Source organism: Pleurodeles waltl, chromosome 8 (genome assembly GCF_031143425.1).
Source record: "Pleurodeles waltl isolate 20211129_DDA chromosome 8, aPleWal1.hap1.20221129, whole genome shotgun sequence".
Classification (NCBI taxonomy): Eukaryota; Metazoa; Chordata; class Amphibia; order Caudata; family Salamandridae; genus Pleurodeles; species Pleurodeles waltl.
In genome coordinates, this window is record NC_090447.1 from 1,076,190,050 (window position 1) to 1,076,215,673 (window position 25,624).

The following is a 25,624-nucleotide window of genomic DNA, read 5'->3' on the forward strand; positions in this document are numbered from 1 at the left end:
GATAACAATATGAATAGAGGCTATTAGTCGTATTTGGGTTTGGTTCGACAGCAGCGCATGTGCAAGCCCCATCATGCGTTTGTGTGTTGCTGTGAGTTCGATGGTACATAAGTAGTCTCTTAACAGCTGCCATATAACTTTATGCCTGGACATAGGGGTCTGGAGAAATGTATAGATTTCACTAGTGTTGTCACAATAGATGAGACATCTCAGCCACTGTGTAACTGTGGGCGGGTTCCTGGTGTTGAGCAATCCCTCTTTTTTCCAAGAGGAGCACAATAGCAGTAAAATGCCTCATAGTTTTTAAATATCCCCCACATATCCAAGAGGGCCATCAGTGGGTCAGGTGGAAGGGTAGTGCTCAACATCAGTGAGAGCTGGGAAAATACCTCAATACAGTAGTTAATGGCGCTACATGTCCATGTCATATGTGGGAAGTCAGCCACCTGCACACATCACTTAAGGCAGTTAGGGGATCACAACGGAGATATACGTGCTGTGGCACTAGGTGTAATGTAGGCCCTACGGAGGAACTTGAATTGTCTGAGTTTGTGCCGGTTATTAATGACTAATCGGGTTTGAGCACAACAGGCCAACCATATCCTCTCAGACAAGGGATGCCCCAAGTCCACTTCCCAGTCCGCCCTTAACTTTATATCGAACACAGACAGGATGGCAAGACGGGTGGTGAGGCTTGGAGGTGACTCGTGCCTCAGAGTCCACTGTAATGGCCAGAGTTAAGGGGGAAAATCCATTGGAGTTAATGGGTATGAGAGGAATAAGCGCATAGGTTGCTTTGGAGGTGGCGAAGAAAAGAGTGTTCCAGGTAAGTAGCATTAGTGAAATGTTTGTCCTCTGTCCGTGAGAAGAAAGGGCTGTGCGGGAACACATCTCTGAAGGTGTGGATGTTGAGTGCCAGCAGGGTGCGTTGAACTAGTATCTCCGGAGTGATGGGGAGGAAAGGGTTATTGGCCAGGGTTAACACGGGTGAGTAGAGCACCTCACCTTGAAGAAGACAATCAAGTTTACGCCATGTCCATCTGGTGGTGGACAGTGTTTGAAAGTCCTTGGGGTCTAGGGGGACTCCCAGGGGCAGTAGAACTCGTAATGGGACTTGGGCAGCGAGATATGCCTCCAGGAGTCCTTAGGGAATGCGTGCCTCAGTATGCAATCAATGATAGGAGAATTGGCATTGTGCTGCCAGATAATTGTCTTGAAAGTGTGGCACCCCAAACCTACCGTGCTCATATGGGAGGGTTACTATTTCCTACTGAATGCAGTGGTGTTTATCCACCCACACAAGCCCTATCAGCAGCCTACAAAGGGTGTTGAAAAAGGATTTTGTAAGCGGAATAGGGATATCCCAAAACAAATAAAGGAATTGGGGTAGTACCGCCATTTTAATTAGGGAAATGCAGACTGCCTTGGACAGTGGGAGACCTATTCAGCAGTTTACCTGCGTGGTCAGTTTTTCGATGGCTGACCCATAATTTAGCTGTATGACTTTTTCTTTATCCAGATCTTTGGGTTGCTGCCTAGATATTTGGTTGATTCATTGTACCACTTCAGGGGGTATTCTGTTTGTGGTGGTGTGGTGACGGCTGTAATGGGGAAAAGTTTGGATTTTCCCCAGTTAATATGCAGCCCCGAAAACGCACCAAACTGGATTACTTCGTCTAGTACTGGCTTGAGGTTGTCACCAGGTCAGCGTACGAATAACAAAATATTGTCTGCATATAGCGATAACAATAATGGACTGCTGCTGGTGAATTGCAGCAGCCCTGTGTACGTGTCTCCTGTAGGTGACGTATCAAGGGGTCCATTGCAATTATATAGAGTAGTGGCAATAATGGGCATCCCTGCCGGGTGCCCCGCTTGATAAGGGGTGGGGATAGAGATCCGTTGAGCTGTATAGTGGCTAACAGTTCTGTATATAGTAGCATGATCAAGGATGTGACTATCAGCCGGAATCCTAGTTTACCGAGCGTGGTCTGGAGGAAGGACCAATTGAGTGAATTAAATGCCTTCTCAGCGTCCAGCAGAACGATCGCTGCTGGTATTTTAGGAGAGACACTATTCAGTATGGAAAAGACAGTGCAGAGATAGAGAGACATGGAGCGGTATGGAATGAAACCCGATTGAACTGGGGATATGATTTGGTCTAGGAAGAGGGAGAGGCATGTTGCTAGTAGTTTGGTTAATATCTTGTTATAAAAATTGAGCAGGGAGAGGGGTTGATGGGAGCCTCACGGTAGTGAGTCCTTACCAGGCATGGGTAAGAGGGTGATCACCGCCTCCTGCAGCGTCGGTGGTAGCACCCCTGCCTCAAGGTGCTCCGCATACACCGACAGCAGTTGTGGTACCAGAATGTGTTTATACTTTTTATAAAATACCCCTGTAAACCCGTCCACCCCAGGGGCCAAAGACCTATCCAAAGCATCAATTGCATGGACTATTTGCTTTGCGGTAAAGGGGTCACTAAGGAATTGCTGCTGGGATGTGGTCAGCCAGATCACCACCACCTCTGCAAGGTATTGTTATAATACAGAAAGGGATGGAGTGAGTTGTGCTGTATAGAGGCGGGTATAGTAATTGAAGAATCTGTGATGCTGATGTTGAACCTGTAAGTGCTTTGAAGTGGCCCAAATGCTCCCAGCTCGACTCAAGAATCAAAGCAGACTGCATTGCCACGTTGATCGCAGTACATTCCAGTGGAGCCGCTGATTGACCAGCCAGTACAAGTAGAAGTAGGATCATGTAGTAATCCATAGTCTCCAACTCCTCACAAACTCACCATGTGGCTGGATGAAGGCATGTGCCCTGAAGACAGCCTGAGATCCTGATGATAACATGACCTTGCAACACCTCCCCACTCCCACATCTGCTCCTGGGACTGGCACCTCAGAGCTGGCACATCTTCCACAAATGGAGGGAGGATATGGAGTGATGTGTGCTGAGCTCTGACATAAGAGCTCACTTTTGTTAGAAAAGTAAGGCACACGTACTGAGGTCACATTTTGCCTAGGGTGGGAGGCAGGGCAGCTGTACTTGTGCCACAGAGCTACAGCAGATTTGTCTCTCTCTGTAAAGGGGGGGTGGGGGGGTGCAGTTAAAGGGTTAGCATTGTGAGTACCTTTGCCTGGAGTACAGTGGCCATGTGCCCAGACTCGGAGTACCTGTATGTTGCAGTACGTAAGACTTCATTTAAAATGTTAAAATACTTACTTTTTTTATTATAAAACACAAGCACTGGGCTGGACAATTAGTTATTTCACTGATGAGTGTGTGTTGAGCTGGTTGTACCCTCACATTAAAGTTATGAGGCCTGTGACTGCCCACCATCGCTAAACGGAGTTAATAGCTGATGGGATTGACGACCTAGTTTGCTGAGCCATAATAGAACAAACCCTGGGATATCAGAAGCAGACAACCTCAGCCTCTACGGCTGAGATAAAGTAGTTGATACTTGCCAGTGGCTCCCTGAACAGGGTTTGATACCCATTTATTTTCTAGGGCTACCTGGAGGGACCACTCTAGGTTTCCCAACAGAGCATCTCCATATAGGGTGTATCTGGTCAGCTGCACATAGGCCGAGATGACTGCATTACACACGGGGGGAGTATCTTCTTAAACTTTTGAAGTGGGAGGCTATTCCCTGGCCCTTGGATTCTGGAAGCTGCACCAACTTTGTTTAGTGTGGGTTGTTGTCCTCACTGACCCTCCGCAGACCTACCCAACTTCTCATATCGACAGTGTGGAGGTCCCTAACTAGCCCCAATGTTGGCACTTCACACATTGTCTTCAGGCTTTCTCTGTCCCTCAGCCTAGACAACTGGAAAGCCCCTCAGCCTAGACAACTGGAAAGCTATCCATGTCTCTGCAGACACATGCTCTAGTCAGCTTAGGGTCATTAAGCACACTGCAGCACTGTTTTTTTCTTTTTTTTCTTGGTCATTCATTTGATTTTGTGGTCGCTTACCAGCTGGTTGACTTGCCAGCTAACAAGATTGGGAGAGGCCTAAAAAAGCCCTGTAAACCTTTGGGCTTGCTGCCATTCTGTAAGTCAGACTGACCTAGTTACTGTGGAGTTCACCCTTCCAGACCAACTCCCTCACCCCCCCACCCCCAGTGACAAGTTGCTGATTAAGAGACGCTTTTTCCTGTAGTTTGTGCAGTATCCTAATTTTTGGTGGCCAGCAGCACTAGCCCTAAACTCAGGAGATATGCTCACTGATTCGAAGCCAGTTAAAACACTTTTTAGGTCGAGCGCGCAAGCCCTTTTTGACGTGTTGTAAGTATTCTGTAGGCTTTTAACCATGCCCATCTCACACCCATCACTCTCACTGGTTTGTGTGCTTGCCTTTCAAAAATCTCTTGTTATTGATAAATGCTTTACATTTGTTCTACCTTGGAGCGGTTATGTTACCGTCTTGCAGACTTACCCTGTTACATGGATTATGGCAGGATTGCCGATATGCATGGGTGAACTATTTTATTTATTTATTTTTTGGTCTCTCCCCTTCGGGCTCCATGGCGGCCACGGCACTCACAGTGCGAACCACAGCGCAAACTCTATCAGTTGTATTTAAGCTCTGGTTCCATTGTTCACGATATTACCTAATCAGTCATTTCTTTTGGCTCTCCCCTTGTGCTCTATAGCTTTCACAAAAACACTTGTTATTGATAAATGCTTTTCGTAAAAAAAAAAAACACAGAAATCCTCAAAGCGGCTCTACCAACACAGTGTGGGAGCCAATACTACAATATTAACTGCACTTGGTAAACTCGCCCCATAATGCTTTGCAAGCATTATATTACAAAACATGTTTGCCCCATAACCCAGCCTGTGGTGTTCTTAGGACAATGGGACCACCACCAAAATGTTCAGCATAACACATTCTTTCTGTCTAGGTCATCCTTGGGTCCCACACTAGGTTAGTGGGGACCCCCAACATAATAACCCCTCCAACCATTGTGTCTTTTTAAGGTCTTTCATGGCTAGAACTTTTGTTGTACAGCTGAGAGTAGTTTGTGTTCTAAGGGTCTTGTTTGTAATCTCATTGTAGTAAGCCTGCCAGCCCAGAAAATGTGTAATGCAGTATGCCATATAGGGGCTAAATGCATGTTCATACTACATTATTTTATGCCACTCTGTTTTCATATGGTTATGCTCTCTAGGGGCTAACTGTATGTTTACATAACCATCTTTCTTAGAAATGCTATTTTTATTGTGGTGTCCTCTAGGGGCTGTTCTGAGCATTACGTCAACATACTACAATATTTGCGGCACTCTGAAACTCACCCCATAATGCTTTGCAGTGCATTCCTTTTTCAAAACATTTTTGCTCATAACTCAGCTTGTGGTGGTCCTAGGACAATGGGACATCCTTCAAAACGTGTTCACCTGAACATGCTCTTTGTGTCTAGATCATCTCGGGGTCCCCACACAAGGTTAGTGGGGACCCCAAAATAATAATCCATCCCACCATTTAGTGTATTTGTAAGCTCTCTTGTGGCTGGAACTTTTGTTTTCCACCTGGGTAGTTTGTTTTAAGGTCTTTGTTTAGAAAAAAAATATTTCAGTAGACTTACTAGCCCTTTAGTTATAAACAGGGCCACTGGGATTATGTGGCAGAAAAGACCAAAATATGCAGCAGGGTTTACCAATTAATCTGTCAAAAGAAGTCCAGTTACGAATTTACAATGCCAATAGCTCCAACTCTGGTAAACGTGAGACCTATTGCATTGCAAATGCTTGTTTAAATTGAAGTCACTGCCTTTTATTTGCAGGTTACTAGGAATAAGGGCTATTAATTGTCATTGCTTTTTTCTGTATTGTCGTAGATGTTTGTGCCAAGTTGCTTTTTGCTGGGCTTTTCAGTGGGACGTAGGGGCAATGTTTATGATGTCTTTCGAAGGAGGACATTTAATGGACTGTTGAGTATTAACTGCTCTAAGATTAACTGCACATTGTCTTTTAAAATAAAACTGTGCTGTGCTCGTTTTATAATTGTGGAAGGAGGGCATGGGAATGCAATACAACTAGGATAAAAAGTATCAGATGGAAAAGCAATGATTTGTGGAAAGGAGGACACGCAAGCGAGGCAGGTAAGGAGACAGTCATCTTGATTTATACATTTTTTTGGTGTTTGGTGTCTACCTAGCAATCTGGTTATGTCGATTGTAATACCACAAGGAAACGAAAATATCAAGATTTTGACACCAGACATCTGACATGGGCCAAGTTTAGACCCCTGGAAAATGGCAAAAGATGAAGTAGGCAGCGGGGAAAGGAAGTTGTAAGAGAAGCAGTGGAGAAGGAGGGGGAGGCAGGAAAGAGGACAAGACTGGAGGAGGAGAAGAAATGCCGGGGGACAATAGGTGTGGGGTAAACCAGAAGTGATGAGAAGGTAAAGATGAAATGTGCAACAGATACCCAGGAGGGAGAGCAAAAGAGCGATAGAGAAGTCATGTTCGGTGGAGAAAAATAGAGAGAAGATGAGATTGAGAATGGTGCAGGTAGAAGCAGAGTACCATAGAGAAAATTACCTCCTGGAAAGCAATGTGTCTGAAAGAGAGTGAGAGAAGCAAAAATGTACAAGGACAAAAAAGTAGGTTAGTGGATGAAAGACAAAGCAAAAGAAGTGAGAGGGAGGCAGAAAACTCGCCCTAAACCCAAAACCAGAGAATATGATCAAGGCCACAGAAGGTCTTAGGCTCAGCACACACAGTCCCCAGTGGCTGTTGCTCTTTCCTTTGCTGGGGTTCCCAGTTGAAGGCTTTGGTCCTTACTCAACATCCATGTGTAGTAAATGAAGTAGTCAGAGTTCCTCTGCAGCCTTTGCTCACAGTGCTTCATGAAGACAGTTGTGATTGCAGGACTTGTAAGTATCAGTTATTATACTTCGTTTTTTCTAAAAGGCATGCAGTATATTCAAAACGTGTGCAGAAAGTTACATTTAATAGTATCAAACCCCATAGGAAAGCAACGCGTGACATACTTCTACAGTCTATCCACTGCATATTTGGAATTGTGAAGCACCTGCGACTCTTTATAATATTAGTCGGAAAATAGTGTTACACATGCTGGAATACAAGGTAAGTATTATAGTAGGGGGACAATGGATTATCCTGCCCCAGAGGCGAAATTACACTGGTGTTTATGAAATAGCCTTTTAAAGACTTTCTGACTTATAGTATCATAGGTTTCAGGATTGTCTCTAGTTGTTTCAAAGCTAAACATATTTTTGCAATACGATTCTCGGATGATCCTCAGATGACGGGGGTAATTTGAATTAGTATTACTAATACTGGTAATAGTAAAGGTAACATTGCTGTGGAGGTAAGTGTTTTCTGTATACGTACCTATTAGTGCTAGTGTCACCTGGTATTAAGTGTCTTTTTTCCCTCTAAATATTCCCTCTTTTAGGAAGATATGAATTTAAATGAAGACCGGAAAGCACCTTTACGAGGAAAAGACTTCCACATAAAGAAAGAGATGGTTATGCAATATGTCAACACTGCTTCCAAGCCGGTAAGTAGAGTTTCTCGAAAAATTGTGGTTCAGAAGTACTTACACAGCACAAGCTCTTTCTGGTGCTCTCACTCCAATCTGAAGCATATCTCCAGTACGCGCACTGTTAATGATTCATGCGTCAACATGGCACTTCATATCATGTTGGAAGACTAGCAGTCTGACATTCATTTATAAACCCTGGCGGTTTATGCGCTTGCTGTTGAAATGGATATCCCTTTTGACCATCTGCAACCTAGAAGTCCTCTTTGGAGCTTTTTACCACAAGCTTCAAACTCAATCATCGCACTAGACAGTATATAGTTAGTCCTTGTGAAACATTTGAAGCATGACACTTGGGGATCACACTTCCACAGCACTGTAGATTGAAGGATCCTTGTCCTTATATACCTTCCGAGTCTACGAACAGGCCACAAAAACGATTTGGTCCTTGGGTTTGTCATGTTCTGTGTTAATTCATTCTCTGCCACTGCATTGTTCCCCCTCCGCTATATCACCTGCCTTATCGTATTAGGGTTGCGACCCCCACATATCCTTTTAATAAGTTACTCTTACTCTATATTTTTTCTATACCTGTGACCTTTATTTATTTATTTTTTATAACTGATGAGTATGTTGTTGAGGTGGTGTAATAACCGGGCGATTTAGAGAAAGCAATAGATTGGGAGCAATATTAGTCATCACTATTCTGATCTTAAGTGTACCAACTATAAAGCGTATTCCTTTGCTCGAGCTGAATAGGCCAAGATAATGCAATTAGTCAAGGGATACACTGATCATTTGTGAGGAATACCTTGGGATTATTCAACATAACATAGTTACACGCTACACTGTTTGAAATAAATGTGAAATCTAGATGGTCCTTGCGTTTGACTGCAGAAATGTGTACAATCGGTTGTTGCGTCCTCACTCCTGTCCTTGGCCCTCTGCTCGCTTTAATGCTAGAAGATCATGTTGGGGCAAGGATTTTAGTAGAAAATGGTTTACTAACTGAACTTCTCGTAGACTGTAATGGCGGGTGGTACGGGAGATTGAGTTACAGAGGAGAGTTGAGGTTGTTTCTAGGTAACCTCTGATTGTGTACAAATGTAATTTTCCGTCGCCCGAAAATAGAGACCTTTCATCGTCCTCGAGGACTCCTTTTAGACCTGATGACAGGAGGCGCTTCAGGCTGCTTTCTTTTAGATTTTCGCCAGTGTTGGATTTTGAGTGTACCTGTATAGAGATTGTGAAGCGTGTAATAATCTACCTGTTGTGCAGTTCTGAGCAAGACACAAATAGCACTAATTGTTTTTTAATGCTTTGTGAGAACTGTGATGGAAGGTCACCTACTGACTTCTTTTCTCATTAATGCACAAGATTAATCCGATAACAATGAACGTGGTAAAACGAGGACCTGACAATAATTGTGTTAAAACTGAAGTCCTAATGCTTTTCAGCTGTGTTGTAGCATGTTAATGTACCGATATTTTGAGATGATAGATACTGTATGTGTATGATTGCCAATTAATTGGATGTTCAAATACTGTAGCAAATATTTGATATTTTCTTTAATAACCTTTTACCTACATTGACAGCGCAATGCTTAAATTATGTTATTAAGCCAAGAAATATATGAACGTCTTTATAGAAAATAGGCAATGTTGCACCAGGCTCCTCTGTCCCACTAGGATGTGTTGCCCTTCTACAGAGGTGGAAGCACTAACTATTCTGTTCCTACATGAATAATAGCTCGCTTACTTGGTACTAAACATTCCTACATGATGCATAGTCCTCTGGATGACCATCCTTTAAAATGTTTAGTGTGACAGTGAGTGGTTACTTATCGGCCTGTGGCCTAAAATATAGAACGTTTTGTATTGCTATGACAGAGTGAATTTCAGGGTTACAGGGCATCTTGTTCAAGTAGGAGATGGAAATGACTATTATTATTGAAATATCCTGCACACGATTATGAACATAGTTACGAATGATGCTGAGAATCGTATGATTTACACTGGGAGTTAACATAATTAAAGGTGGATTGATGGAATCTGGCGTGTCTTCCTCTGGCTGAATATAAAACCACCTTTTCTGAAGTTGTAGTTCGAATGGTGGCAGGAGAGATTGAAATACCTCCGGCCTCCCAACTTGTGAAGAATTTGAGTGTAGCTGGGGATCGACACGTTCTTCCTTAAGAATATATTTCAATAGATGAAGCTGAGGACATTCAAAGTTTATCCCAACTCTTAACAAACCAATACACAGTTCAACTCTTACACATGGATGTCAATTCACCGAAATGCCAGAGGTAGCGCAAGTGACATCAAATGCCCTTTGACCTCTACTTTCACTCACACATATTCACACTTGCATAACTCTCCCTCTCTCTCACATAAACACACTTCCACATGCAATCACACACACAACATACTTAAAGGAATTTTAAGTAGCTGGAAGAGCATATTCCAGTCTCCATTTTTATTACACTAATAGTGAATAATATGCTTATTAGTGTAATAAAAAATTGACGGGAAACGGAGGGGGGAGCCCCAACTGACGTCCATAAGGACGAGCTGTCATTGTGTCCCTGGCTGAATTTGCCACCTCTGAGGATAAGGGTCGCAAAGGCAGTGCTAGGGGTCGCAAGGGGCAAGCCAGGAGGCTAAATGATATCCCATGCTCTTAGGGACACTAAATATCTGTGTATTGCTTCTGCAGGAGGTGAAATGGTTTTGAAAAGATTAGCTAAGACATTGTATATAAGAGGATTGGCTAATACTTTGATGGGACCATTAGTGAGGGATTTGGTTTGGTCTTGATTGAGATAATGTCTGCTGTTTTTTTTTTTATCCATGGTTTGCCCTCTCCAAACAACCAAAGAGATCGTGTATAAATGATTAATTGTGAAATTAGAGTTAGTGCTGGCTTATGCCTTCATGTATTTGAAACGCCATATGTTTGGACATTGTTGAGGGCTTGACAGAATTTCGAAGTGAGGTCTACATCCCATGAGAGAAGTTAAGACAAAAGGTTAAAGTGGCCTCGGTTACCTTTATCTTGTCAAGCACGGGGCAAGGCTGAATATGCTATTTCCTTGTGAATCTCAGCCTTCCATCAATCCAGCAATGAGTAACCAAGCCCTTGAAGACAGTCAGCCCGCTTGCTGAAGATTTAGCAGTGAGAGTTGGGATTCAGGTGAGGACAGCAAGACTTGTAGTTAAAGAGAAAAGTTATTGATAGCGGGGAGATTTAAATCAAGCTTGTATGATGTAGGAAATGGCTGTTATGTTAAAGTATTACTCAAAAGGAATGTTATTGTGTATTTTCTTTCTACTTTTTGCATGCACGTATTAGCAGTACTTTGTGCATATGAGTGCTGTCTTCTGTATTAAAGAGTCTACAGTGTGTGCAGTAGGGACTATTACAAAGTAGCAGGATTCAGTGCTGGCCTTTGAAGGTTTGTTTTAGACACAACCGTTTATTGAGGCAGACGATGCGGTCATCGTCACACTGCCACCATTTTATCAGTGTGTATGTGTGAATTCAGTCAGCGCGACCCTGCTGTGTTAATCAGGTGTATGCAGATCACCTCCTGAGATGACTTAGGGAGTTACCAGCCACCCCTATTTCTGAGTGAGGTCCCTGGGCTTGGAATCCCCCCATGGCCATTTTCACATTGCCCCTACACGCGTACGAGTTCGGAGCACGTGCCAAAAGGATTCCGTGTGAATGGTAACGGAGGTTGTGGACCATAAAGGAGATCACAGTGGGCTTGCAGTTCACTGAGCGGTGTGTGGTACCACGAAGGTGTGGTTTACAACCTCACCTCCCCAGTCACTGGTTGATGTGTCAACGTCAGTTATGGTTAGTTAACTTTCCGTCCTTAGTTTTTGCACATTGCTGGAGGGGTATACTGCTGAACATGCCCACTCCAGCCTTAATACAAAAAAATAGCTCCACTGCGGAGCAGCGGTAGCGTCGCCGTTAGCTGGCACTGTTTCATGCGCACTGCACTGATCAATCGAGCGAGCCAAGCCTGTCAGCGAAAGTTACTCCGTGCGCTTCCCCTGAGCCGTGGCGATCAGTGCTGCGCGCACCGGGGTCCGGGAAATGAGGTGAGCCTGAGTGGGTTGAAGCTAATCAGCATTTCCACGAAGGAGAATGCGCTAATCCAAAGTGTAATAACGTGCCACCGACATAAAGCTGTTATTTTGGACACGTTATTGTTTTGTTTTAAATTGTTGCCCTCCAAACCCAATTTCAGCTTTAACCCATTTAGAAGAGATAATGAAAATTGAACTTTTAATTGAAGAGCAAATTAGTTTTGATCCCCATCGCGGTTAGATCTATTCCAGCAAGTCGTTGCTTGCTCATGCATCTTTATAACATCACCCACTGACAGTTTGGGTCCAGGCTTAAGGTACACGATTGTGTTGTGTTAATTGTCAGTACAGAAATTATGGATTGACTCCAATAAAACAATTACTTTCCTCTTTTGTTAATTACGTCTAATCTACAACTTTGCCCTTCTAATCAAGGAGCGAGCGGCTCAGTTGCTTGTTCGATGCTTCATAGGTTGCCTGATTCACACACGTCTGCCACATTTCGATGTTTAGCCCAGCCTTGAGCTTCGGCGATGGCCATATCGAGGTGTTTTAGGAGCGGGATTGCAGTTTGGGTTGCTCAGTACTTCAAGGAGTAGAGTGCACAGGTAACGAATAGGTGTGTATATATAAATATATATATATAAGCTTTTTAAATGCAGTTCCCGTGTACTGTCATTTTTCTAGGTTTTCGCTACAATAATGGTGTTCTATTCAATATTCAAGTATTAAATTGTATGGGAAACCTTGGAACAGGTAGTCATTTGCTGAGCACGACTGAATCGGAGTCTGCTTTGAATACTACCAAACCAAACACACACACACCCTGTGAGTGAGCTTGACAGGTAGGCTTTTTGTCCTTGACTGCAATGTCCTGCTAGTTGTGGCCCAGATTGGTGTAGGGACTGTAAGGCCAGTTTTAGTAGCGTTAAAAGTTAACACGCGGCTGTGTATTGCAAAAGAGAAAATTCTATAGCAGCTTCGGGTACTGACCAGAAGTTTGTGTCAAAAGAGGACATTTGAGAAGGGGCTGCATTAAGTGTTTGATATGAAAGGTTTTTCTTGATATAGCAAACTAGTGCCTTGCATCTGAGGCATTAGTACATTTTACAGTAAGTTTTGGGTTGCTAAGCTCCGAACCACACCACCAGATTGGATTTGCAACACCCGGTGTCACTTAGCCTGGCTGTACGTGACTCATCCAGTCTGGAAAGAAGTGTATTCCCTATAGACTAGTTATCAGCAGCCTAGAGCTCAGGCAAGGTGTGGAATTGTTGGAAAACTCTACTTGTCCAGGGCAGTATGGTATACAAATCAATTTTTCCAGCAGAGAAATTCAGTTCACTGGTCCCAACCCTAGACTAAATCAATTAGCTCGACAATCATAGAGCCAACGCCATATTTCTATTTTGTTTTATAGAACCAGCCAATCAAATCCCAGGCTTTTCAACAAAGTTAAAAACAAAAAAAATTCCTATGAAAAAAATATACCAATGCTGCATTTTAGGAGAAAATATTGTAATTTGTATTTTCAAATTTGATTTCCCAGGACTGATTTGATGTGGGCCTCGTGCTGTTGGGTTACAACTGGTATTGAGTTGTGTATTTCATAGCACGGAGTTTAGAAATTGTCAAATATAGGTTTCGCAGTCTGTGCTTCAACCCACTTATCTCGCACTATATAGAACATGTGATCAGTGTTATACATATCTCTGCTGTAGACGCATTAAATTAATGCGCTTCTTTTTAGTATTAAAATCTTAATCATACATGGTACACACAGTTATTTGCATATATGCTTTTACCACCAGTTTTCTGACTGGGATTAGAACCTGTAACAAGCAACATAGACATAGTGCTCTGCCTTTTAATAACCCACTAGCCAGTAACACAAGGGTTAGAAAAGGTCATTGGGATTACGCATAGCCTCTGTACTAAGCAATTAAATGTATACACCTTTAACACTTTTTTTTTTTTAAACTTGCAACTTACTGACTTTATTTCGCTACTTATCATAATTTCATTCCTTACACTTTCCTTGGCCTACCGTTTTTCCTAAGATTGCCGACCCTTATATTTTTTATTTATTTTTTGATGAAACATTTCTTTCCACTTCTTTTATATTTCCCCTAATTTTGAGCCATTGCATAGTATTTTATATTTGTATTCGACCCTCCATGTTTTGTCCAAAGTAGCCATCATTCCTCTCCTACCTCCTGTTTTTATTATCCATGGAACCACCGCTGGCAAAGTAATGTGGGCAGTAGAATCATTTCTACAGTGGAAATAATTTGAACCCTAAACACCTTGCAGACAAACATAGATATCTCTCTTATTTAAACATTGCAGCTGCGTTCTGTTACTGATTTAAATATGGAATAAAATCCAAGATTACGAACATGCTATTCTGGTCAGGCAGGCCTTACTAACATGTGAAAGTTATTCACAGTGTGATTGTTAGAAGTGGGGATTTGAAGAGTATTCGGAGTCACTCTCCTTTTGACACATACTCCCAGCTAAGTTAAAAATGGTTTGAAGACCCCTGCTTTAGACAGACACATCTCCAGGTTCCAAACACCCCGCCACACTCCTATCCTCCTGTACCACTCCACCCCTTCCCCCTTTGCCCCCACAGACAGTGACGCAATCTACAGACACAAACATTAGATACATGCACACTCATTCAGCAGATACACACCCCTGCCAGACATACCTAGCACAAATCCCGCGATGCAAATGGTAGAGCTTCTGTTTGGAACAGCGGGGGGTGAATATGAAAGCACAGAAGTGGCATTAGATGGGAGAGGAGTTCAGGTCTCAAACTGCCTTCGTTGAGCCAGGAGATTAGGAGTGCAGAGATTTCCTTCAGGAAAGAGATGATGGAGTGATGGCCATACAAGACATGCGTTAGTAGCAGCATTCTGCGAAGTAAAGGCGCGCATGCTACAGATCTAGCATTGAGCAGAGAAAGGTGCCATCAGTGGGAGGGAGCCTGCGATGATAAGGAGGCTGAAGACTGACTGAGCTACCAGGCAAGGACTATGGCAGGAGAAGAGTAAGGTGTCTCGCATAGCAGAGTAAATGAGGCCTTTAGCCAAAAAGCCTCTGCTAGGGTCAGCACTGAAGAAGAAATGGACACCGAGCACTGCCTTTAGTTTAGCTTTATATGTTAACTTAGCAAATGTCGGACAGAGTGACAAGTATTGCTGAATTACTGAGTAGGAAAAATAGCGCTAAATTTCTTGCAGCTCCTGGAGGTATCTCCATAAAATCTAATACACAGATGTTATATTTCCTCTGCATTCATGTTAATCCTAACTAAATGTATAAATAGATGCATGATTTTGTATTATCCATGTTGTGGAAGGAAAGGTGGAGCTGTCTCTAAGTAAATCTTATGGTTCAGCAGGTTAAGTAAGCAGGTAGTTTTGCCCTTTTTTTAGGGTTGATTTAAGGGCAGCTCTTAGTAGCACATTTCTGTTGACCATCATAGAATCATTATTATTCTATCACTGACCTGCAAGAAGAAGTAAAGAAAAACGTATATGAAATTCCGATATTTTCTTTTTAAATGTTGCTGCAACTTGGGTAATAAAGAAATAAAAATAAGGCACGCAAGTAAGTCGCTGCGGTGGGATTGATGTTTCTGCGCATGCAGTATGGACAATTAGGGGCAGTGTAAGTGGTGGTGGGGAGAGGGTAGTTTTAGTGCTGTTGTTGGGTGTGGAGTAGGTGGTGTAGGGATAACGGGTTAAATGGCCGGGGGTTGTACTATAGGAGGTCGTGGGGGTGTATATAGTTGTGATTTTGTAGGTGGGGTGTGTTGTGGTTTAGGTAATGGTGTAGTTGGTAGAGGGTGGAGAGAAATATGGTGTGATTGGTGTTGCAGAGTTATGGTAGAGACACAGGTAAAGGTTCGGTGTAGGTGGATTAGGCGATGATGTAGCTGCTGAGTTATTTGAAAGGTGATAAAGGCCTAAGTGTGAAAGTACAGAACTGCAAAAACAGGCCGTTTGGAAGAAACTATCACACCGTTAGACAAGTAAATACAATAACTTTAGAAAACGACCCAACATACTGAAAGGGACATATAAAAAGCAGGTGTCCTCTTTAGACGTCGCCAGTATTGTCTACATTGAGAAATGAGTGACCAGTGCAGTTAATCCTTTCTTAAGATGGTGGACATTGTGTGACAACTTAAACATTTACATGTGCACATACTAATAGGCATGTGTGGCAATTACTATTATTTGGAATTCACACACATTGGAAAGCTGAGTCAGTTGAACTTGTATACCCACACTAAAGGGAATTTGTTTATTTATTTGAAGTCATAGGAGCACAATATTCGCTACCATGGACATCCAATGTTTAAATGGTAGGCCTAGCTTTTTGTAGTTTTCTCAATCCACACAGCAGTATGGATTATTTTGTGGTATGCTTTTAGGAGCAATGAAGTCTATTTGTCTTCTGAATTATGTTCTCATTTAATCAGTATCTGAACCCACCACTAGTTCCGTTAAGGTTCTACTTCACTCTTATCTTTGACCTTTTCAAAGCTGCTTTTAAGCAATGCAGAGGGCACTGACAAATCCGGATGTTAGCCAAGCATGTAAATTCTATCTCATTTAAAAGTAAGACATTCAGAATCTGTGCATCAAATACTGCTGGAACAAGCATGCACAGTTAAAACATTCCAAACTACTTGCTTTTCCCCCTGCATTATTCATTGTTCTTGTTGTAAATGGCCCTTTCTACTGGTTTATCCCCAAACCTTTTGTCTCCGACCTCCTGGTTTTGACTGTGTGCTGCATTTCGTTTTTGTTGGCTTTAAAACGCTGGGTACTTTACCACTGCTAACCAGTGCTAAAATGCAAATTCTCTCTGTCTAAATGGTATTGGTGATTGGTTTATCCATGACTGGCATATTTGATTTACTGGTAAGTACCTAGTATAGCCCATCATGTGTGCCCAGGGCCTGTAAATCAAATGCTACTAGTGGCCCCCCCAGCACTGATTGTGCCACCCACATGAGTAGCCCTATAACCATGTCTCAGCCCTGCCAGTACATTGTCTGTGTGTTCAATTTTACACTGCCATTTCGACCTGGCAAGTGGCCCCAGTTGCCGGGCCCAAACCTTCTTTTTTACTACATGTAATTTACCCCTAAGGTAGGCCCAAGGCAGCCCCATGGGCAGGGTGCAGTGTATTTAAAATGTAGGACATGTATTGGTGTGCTTTACATGGCCTGATAGTGAAATACTGCTAAATTCAGTTTTCACTATGGCAAGTATTATCTCTTCCATAGAATAACACAAGGATTGCCCTGAAATGTCTTTCAAGTGTAATTTTCAATTGGGAGCAGATACAGATGTAGAGTTTGTGGTCTCTGAACTCTCAATTTAAAATACATTTTGTGGTGAAGTTGGTTTTTAAATTGTAAGTTTGAAAATGCCACTTTTAGAAAGTGGGCATTTTCTTGCTTAACCTTTCTGTGCCTCTGCCTGTCTGTGGAATACACTTCTGGGCCAGGATGACAGTTGGGCTGTTTGTGAGTTAACACTAGACAGTTACTCAAAGGGAGCTGAGGTGTGCCCTCCGTTTCCTGATGGGTCTTTCTGTGCTAGAGTGGGTGGGAGGAGCTGACCCTTGCACCTGAATAGGGCCGTGCATGTCCTTACACAAAGCAGACTCCAACCCCCCGGAGTGTGTCTGGGGCCAGGGCAGGGAAAGATAGTCTTGTGCACTAAAAAGATATATCTTAGAAGGTTGCCTACTTTATAGGCAGAAATGGGTATAAGTACTGGATCGCTCACCCCACAAAGCTAGAGCACTTCTGGTCTGAGGACATTCTGCCAGGAAGAAGAGCTAGATGCTGTAGGAGGGACTGACAACTGTGCCTGTTGCTTTGTTGTGCTGGCCTGCTGCTTCTGTCCTGGATGTGAAAGGACTGGACTTTGCTCTCTACATCCTGCTTCCAAAGGTTCTCCAAGAGCTTGAACTGAGCTTGCCTCCTGTTAGAAGTCTCAGGGACATCAAAGAATGTATCTGCCAGTGCCTGGGCTTTTGTGCTGAGAGTCCTGACTTGACAAGTGGTGCTAGCTCCAGTCCAGTGTAAGTTGGTGACCTGTAGGTGAAAATTCAAGGACAGATGCGCTGCAGCAGAAAAATTGCGGCAGTGCCTGTCACGCAGCTGGAGAATCGATGCAGCACCTACCTCGCGGCTGCAGAATCAACACAGCACCTGTTTCCCCACTGCTCCATCAACACAGCGCATCTGGGTTTTCCATGCATCATTCCTGGGGTGTCAATGTCTCATCAACCCCGCACCCCAAGAAAGGAACCAAGTCTGTGTGTCTGAAATGAACGCATCGCCTTTCCTGTGATGAAAGAATCTCCGCATCACCTCCCCTGCCACTAAGGAACCGACGCATCGCCTCTTCTGGGAGGAAAGAATCTACGCATCACCCCCCCACCCCCTTTCCACAGTAAGGAGCTGACATATTGCTTTGCTTTTCGGCACATCATGTCCCCTGCGGCCTGCATAGTCTTTGTTTTTGACGCATCCCAGGTACTTTGTGCTAAAAAAATAAAAATACAACCATTGATTCCTATGGATTATGACTCTTTAGAACCTTTAAAAAGTGATATCTTTACTTGTGTATGTTGGAATTTTGATATTTTGGTCTTGTTTTGTTCAGATAAATATTGGCTATGTTTTAAAATGGTGTAGAGGTATTTTGTGGTGTTTTCACTGTTACTGTATGTGTGTACAAATACTTCACACATTGCCTCTGAGATAAGCATAACTGCTCGAGCCAAGCTACCAAGAGGGTGAGCAGGATTTATCTTAGCCTTGTGATTTCTTTACCCAGACTAGAGTGAGGGTCCCTGCTTGGACAGGGTGCCAACCACTGCCAACTAGAGACCCCATTTCTAACAGTTCTGTACACCAGTGGAATTTCACGTTTACATGCCTATTTTACTAGCCATTGCTGAGGCAGCACCCAAAAGAAAGCACTAGTTTGGGATGTGCATCGGGCATCCCACATAAAATGCCCACTTCCAACCATTGAAGCTGCACCTGGGAACAATTTGCGTCTTTGTGAGGAAGCCCTTTCAATATCTGCTTGATCTTTGTGTGTTGATGATCTCGTACCTTATAAAGTTACTCGTTTGTACCTATTTAAATGTCAAAACTGTGGACCCACTGAAGGCCAAGTACTTTTTATTGTGAAGGAAAGATGAAAGGGAAACCACAGCAGCAAGATGAAAAGCATAACTTAACCACACATTAAGCACCAGTGTAGTTTAGAACTTTCAACTCGGCTAAAACCCAACACCTCTTGCATTCTCAGATAGTAAATGGTGGCAAGGGTGTTATTAGGGGCTAAGAGAACTTAGAACTAGGACTGTTCCACACACCAAGGCAATGAACTGAAATATTCACTTAAGTATTCCAGGAGCATTTCAAGTAAATATTGTCAAATATCTCCTCTGGCCACCTTACTGGACAGAAAATTTGACTGACAAAACAATAAAACACCAAATATTTGGCACATTAAACACATCACTGTTTCAATTGAAGCTGACCGAAGCACCAGCTTCCTGTTCCTGTTTTTGGTTGTTTAAATTGCAGTGCACCCTCCCCCCGCCCCGGCCCTGTCCCATATAGGATTCTCAGTCTAGCTGGAAAGAACAGAATGGTCCACATTCCCAAATAAAATCATCTTTTTTGGGTGTCTTGTAAATCTGGTCTTCTCATGAGCTTCTCAAGGCTTAAGTCTTCAGATAGGTCTTCCATCCTGATCTGTCTTTCTTGCCACTACTCGTAGCACTTTTTCTCTGCAGGATCATCTGCATACCTTCCTTCATACCATTGGGATCTCTACTAGAAAGGTGCACAGATTTTGTGACAGTTAATTTGTTATCCTCTGGAACACCAAGCATCTTTTTGGGAGGGACGTCTGTTTTCACGTCACTCCCCTCTGCTGACCAGGACGTGATACCTGAATGTTAGTTTTTTCAGGCCATCTTTCACTTCCTCTGCCTTTGTTTCGGCGTGTGCCACAGAAGCATAAGCAAATTCCTCAAATGTTATGCTCCTCCAGGTTTTATGTCACATTTTTGGTATTGCTTTATACTAATAAAACTCGGCAGTCAGGAGCCTTCCCTTCTGCTTCTTTGTAGACATCCTGTCCAGGGTACCCTCCATTTAGGAAATTGTCTTGTATTTTCCGTGCACATGAGCTCCATCACAGTGACCATAGTAAGCAATTTCCTTGGTGTTATAGGAGATCCCAGCCTTGATATCTGTTTCTCCTCACGCACCTCTCTTAGTCTCTCTAAGATGCACTGCTTGGGGAGCATAAATCATACAAGGACCTCCAGATACAGTACTCTATCCATCAGCCATCTGACTTTGTCTACAACAGCGTGCTCCTTTTTCTTGTTGCTTTGCCACAGCATTCCAACCCCATGGTGGCTCCTGCGTAATCCAGTTATATTTGAGGGATTAGACAAACTCCTAGGCTCCCATCAGAATCTCTGTGCTTCACCTGTATTGTATTGTATTGTAATAATATTTATATAGTGCTTACTACCCCTGACGAGGAGTCAAATCGCTTTTCGGCGATTAGCACGCTACTCCGGAACCCAAGAGGAATTAGTGGTTGATTATTATTATAGGGAAATATGAGCACAGTTTTAGTATTATGAGTTAACTTGAGCAGAGGATATGTGAGTTTGTTAGTTGGATTGACTAGAATAATGGAGGGATAGAGGAGTGAAGAATCCCAAAGTGTTAATTGGGAGTTTATAGTAATAGGATGAAGCTTTGGGTGAGTAAAGGAGAGATGGAGGAGGGAGGAGTCTGGAAAGGGTTAGGAAGATAATAGTAGCAGGAGGGTGTTTGGATGAGTCAAAGGTGAGATACATGGGGGAGAATTTAGTAGGGTTGTTTGGGAGATCATGGTAGTAAACCGAGGTTTGGGTGAGCTAGATGTGGAAGAGGAGGGAAGAGGTTAGGCAGGGTTATTTTGGAGGTGAAAGTAGTGGAATAGGTTTGGGATGAGTCCGATATGGGATGGAGGATACATTGATAGAGACATGACATGGTGATTGATAGACAAAGTAAAGCTTACAAGAGAGTACATTCATATTTTTATTTATAATTTTATTTATATAAATATAATTTTTTAATCATTATTTTTATTTGATTTATTAATTATTATTTCTGTTACTCAATTTACTTATTTAAAATTTGAATTTTATTTTTAGATTTTATTTGTTATTTTTTCTCTAGTACAGTAGGACTAGAGTAATAAATAGATATGTAAATACATAGTAAGGGAATAGATGTTCAAGGAATATAATGGGTATAAAAGTATGAGAAGAAAAGTAGTATTGTATAAACACAGACTTTCAAGATTTGTAATATTTGAAGTTAATTAATGAGTGTACTTTTCTAACATTTATTTCCTTCATCAATTTTTGAACAGTGAAATGCTTATGATAAAAACTTTGATCAGTGGGATATAAAAACGAGAGGAGAGATTCATAAGTATCTATTATAACAACTTATCTAGGAGCTATGCAATATCCTATGAACATGTTAAGCATAGAATAACATATATATTCACACACACAGACATATATATATATATATACACGCATATACACACACACACACACATATATATATCCACATACATATTTAATCGTGAGTAAATATACATTTGTTACACAGGTTTAAAGAGTATGTGTGTAATTTATTGTTATGACATAGTAGCGATAAATGTTCCCTAAAGAAGTGTGCATATCTAGAACAGACACATAATCAGATTAAAAATATTTATCAACACAGGCATATGCAGTCCATTGCTGTTTGAATATGGTGGTTTTAAAGGAAAGAATCAACTCTTGAGTAGTCATCTGAAGACAAGCTAGTTATCCGTGGATCTTATATTTGGGGATAATGAATTCCATAGTGTGGCTGCTTGAACGGAGGAGGATGTACCAGCTATAGTCTTTTTCTTGTATGGTGGTGTTTTAAAGCAGGGTGCCGATCTTGAGCTGAGGTTTCTTTGTTGAATGTATTTGGTTATTTTGTTTCTGATAAAAAGCGGTTCTGTTCTGTGTGTAGCTTTGTGGGTGATAAAAAGCAGCTTGAAGATGGATCTTCTGGCAATGGGTAACCAGTGTAGTGCTCTCAAGGCAGGGGAGATGTGGGCTTGTGGCTTTACTTGTAATAGTAGACTGGCAGTGGTGTTCTGAATACGTTGTAGTTTTTTCATAATAGATAGAGATGATCCATGGGAAAGGCCATTGGCATAATCCAGTTTGGATAGTACAAGAGAGATAGTAGCCTGCACCTTGTGTGGAAATCCGAAATGGGGAAGATGCTTCGCAGAGTCTTCAAGGTGATGAAGCTTGTTCGTGCTAATTTGTCTACTTGGGCATTCATTGTTAACTTCGAGTCCATGGTAATTCCAAGGTTTTTAACTTCCTCAGATAATTGAGGAGGTGGTCTGAGATCGTCAGGCCAGGTGCACAGTGAGTCATAATTTTTCCAGTCACCACATATGAGTATTTCTGTTTTGGAGGCATTTAGTTTGAGATGGCTCCAAGTCACCCACTAATCAACGGCTTTGATGCAACTGAATATTTGTGTGTTTTCAATGTCTTTGGGGCATTCCAATTTAATTAGTATTTGTGTGTCATCTGCATAGTTGTAGCATGTGAGTTGAAAATTATTGATCAGTTCTGGTAATGATATCATGTAGATGTTGAAAAGCAAAGGTGAGATGATTGATCCTTTGGGGACCCCTGCTTTTGTGAGGTACGGTTTGGATGAGAATGGGGAGAATAGATCTTATTAGTTCTGTTTTGAAGGTAGGGTGTAATCCAGTTGAGAGCAGTCCCTTCTGTGCTGGCTAAGTGGAGTCTTTGGATTAGGGTGTCATGGTCAATTGTATCAAAGGCAGCCGAGGTCCAAGAGAAGTAGTGCAGCAACTCCATTGCGGGCGACTGTGTTTTTAAGATCATCCCAGATTGCTATGTGTGCGGATTCAGCGCCTCTTCCTGGGTGGAATCCAGTTTGGTAGTCTGAAGGTATGGAATTGTCATCAATGAATTGTAACATCTGGGTGAATGCTGCTCTTTCTATCAGTTTTCCCAGGAAAGGTCAATTTGTGATTGGTCTATAGTTATTGGGGTCCTGTGGGTCTAGGTTTGTTTTCTTTAATAACGGACGTATGTATGCCTTTTTCAGGTATTCAGGAAAGGTTCCTGTAGTTAGAGTTGTTGATGATTCTTCTTACAGATGTGGCAGCAGAAGTAGATAAGAGTGTTCTTGAAGATGTGTGGTGGAGAAGGGTCAGAAGGGCAACAGGAAAGCCTGCTTGCTTTAACCAAGTCCATGAATTCACCTTGTGATAATTGGTTGAAGGAGTGTAGAGGCTGGGCTGGTTTATTCTTAGAGGGAATTTTAGGAAAGGGGTTGGTGCTGATAGTTTTCTTTTGTTTTAAATAGGAGTCCATTGTGTCTGCCATAGTTGTGTAATGGGTTGCCAGTTTGTTTGTGAAATCTTGAGTAGTGGGATGACTTCCTTCCATGCATTTAGGTTTTCAGAATTCATTGAGAATTAAAAGAATTATTTGGTTGCAGATTTTGCATTTTGGATTGTCTGAGTGGTACCTTTTTTTTAGCCTTTTTAATTGATGATTTGTATAATCTGTTAAATTTGTGTAGCTGCAGTTTGTCTTGAATGCTGTTTGTTTTGAACCAGGTCTGCTGCAACCTTCTGATATGTTGCTTTATCTTTTTAAGTTCTGTGTTTCTCCAAGGTGTTGTTTTTCTTTTGTCCTGTTTAGTTTTTCTGAGTGGTATTAGGATATCAAATGCTTCCTGTAGCCATTCAAGGTTTTGGAACAGAATTAATTGTATCTAGATCTGTGTTGGCTGTTAGTTGTGTTTCTAAGTCATTAAAATGTTGTTTGCTCCATGGTCGATAGGTGCATGTATGTAAGTAGTTGTGGGGTATGTTGATTTGTGGTGTTTTATATTGGAAAGTTATCAAATGGTAGACTGACCATGTGATTTGCGTGATGCTATGAACGTTAACTAGTTCAGGCTTAGCAAAAATGGCATCTAAGGTGTGTCTAGCGCAGTGTGTGGGATTGTGTACAATCTGATATAGGTTCAATGCGACCAGGCCAGTGGTGATGGCTTTTGGATGAGGCATATTGGGTTTGTCAAACCAAATATTTAGGTCCCCAAGAATGCATAGGTTTGATTATAATGTATTAAGGTTTGAGACTGTATCTAGAAAAGCTTCTGGGAATGTTGAGTTGTTAGGTGGAGGTCTCTAAAGGAGGAGAAAGTTTCAGGAGGAAGTTTGAGTAGGGTGGCATCTGGTGAGGAGGGCTTCACAACCTTGTATGGAAATGTTGTCTATTTTACTGAGATTTATTGCTTGTTTGAATATAATAGCTAGTCCACCTCCCCTCGTGCCTATACGGTTTTGTGTGATGGTTTGATAGCCCGAAGGAATGGCTTCATGCAACACTGGGGCCATATCATCTCCCAACCATGATTCTGTTATGAATAGTAAGTCCGGTTATGTGTCCGTGAAGAGGCTGTAGATGGCGTGCTTGTTTTTTTAGAGTGATCGAGTATTTATGAGCTGGCAGTTTAAAGAAAGTGTATTCGTTGCTGTGTTGCTTTGTTTAGGAGATGGGTGAGCAGTATATTGTGAGCTTGTAGCAGGTGTGTTGTTAGTTGTGATGACTGTGTGAGGTGCCACAATGGTCATGTTTTTCAATATAGTGTTTCTCTTCCAGCAGGCTTAGGAGGCATTTTGTTGGGTGTGTGTGTGTGTCGGTGGTGGACTTCGTGGTTGAGAGAGACATGAAGAGTGTACTTTATTTTGTAGGGTAGTCTTATTATGTAATAGACAAGAGGATGCGAAGTTGTTAAGAGTCGCATGTTTATTTTGTTTGCATCTGTTTAGTGTGTAAGGAGTATGGGTTAGGGGTGGTGGAGGAGCATGTGGATAATAATGTAAGGCTCTAAATAGTGCAATGGATGAGAGGCGGGTGAATGAATGTTGCTGTGTTGGGATGCTTGTGGTAGATGTTTGTGAAGGGTGAGAATGTAGGGGTAAAGATTGGTTAGGATTTGTATTCTTTGTGCAGTCATGAGGGTGGGAGTAGGTGTGACGGAAAGTATGATGAAAGTTTGTGTTATTTTGGTATGCTGATGTGTGTGGTCTATTGTTTTTGTGTAATAGTAGGAGGGGATACTGATGTAGAGGTTTTCTGTGAAGGATGTTTGTATGTGAGTTAGTGCTCGTGAGTGGTATTAGAGCATTACAGGGGGTGTTGATGTGTTTTTGAGATGTATGATGTGTGTAAGACGGGATGGATGTGTGTCTGGGAAGTTTGTGTTAGTTGTGATGACTGGAAGAGGTAAAATGTGCAGTGGAGTGTGAGGATTGTATGGATGAGTGCAATTGGTGAAGAGAGGGGAAGGGTGTTTGTAGATGATGTGTTGGAAGGCTGGGTTTAGGTATTGTCCTGATAAAAGGGGGCATGGCAGAAGCAAATAGAGGATAGTGCTTTTGGTTTGTATGAACAGGGAGTGTGTATCTGGATGGCTGAAAGTAATATAGGATGTGATTTTGTGTTGTGTGGGCGATGGCAGGTTGTGCTAGTGGGAATGAGCAGAGTTGTGCTTGCTGTGAGAATGAAGGTGTTTTACTGTTGCAGTTGTGGTGGATATGTGTATAGGTGTGGTATAGGGGGTTTTGTGTTGGTTGAGGAAACATTGCAATCTATATGAGGTCAGTTTGTGATGCAGGAGTTGGATGTCTTTGCTGATAATGTGTTTGCATGTTGATGGATGTGTAGGGAGTAAGTTCCTTTCTGCTAAATGGAAAATTGGGCAGCATTTCTGGCCCTAGGCCCTACCAGTCGCGAACAGGCAATTGCCCTTGTTCTCTCT

The 25,624-nt window shown here is 42.3% G+C and overlaps 1 protein-coding gene across 4 annotated transcripts in view; it reads left to right on the forward strand.

Moving 5' to 3' along the window:
- DIAPH3 (diaphanous related formin 3) overlaps positions 1-25,624 on the forward strand; it is a 1,960,340-nt gene that overhangs the window by 292,707 nt on the left and 1,642,009 nt on the right. For all 4 annotated transcript variants that reach the window (XM_069205304.1, XM_069205305.1, XM_069205302.1 and 1 more), the window contains exon 4: positions 7,430-7,534. In XM_069205304.1, coding sequence (XP_069061405.1) covers positions 7,430-7,534 — 105 coding nt within the window. The remainder of the gene's footprint in view (positions 1-7,429; positions 7,535-25,624) is intronic.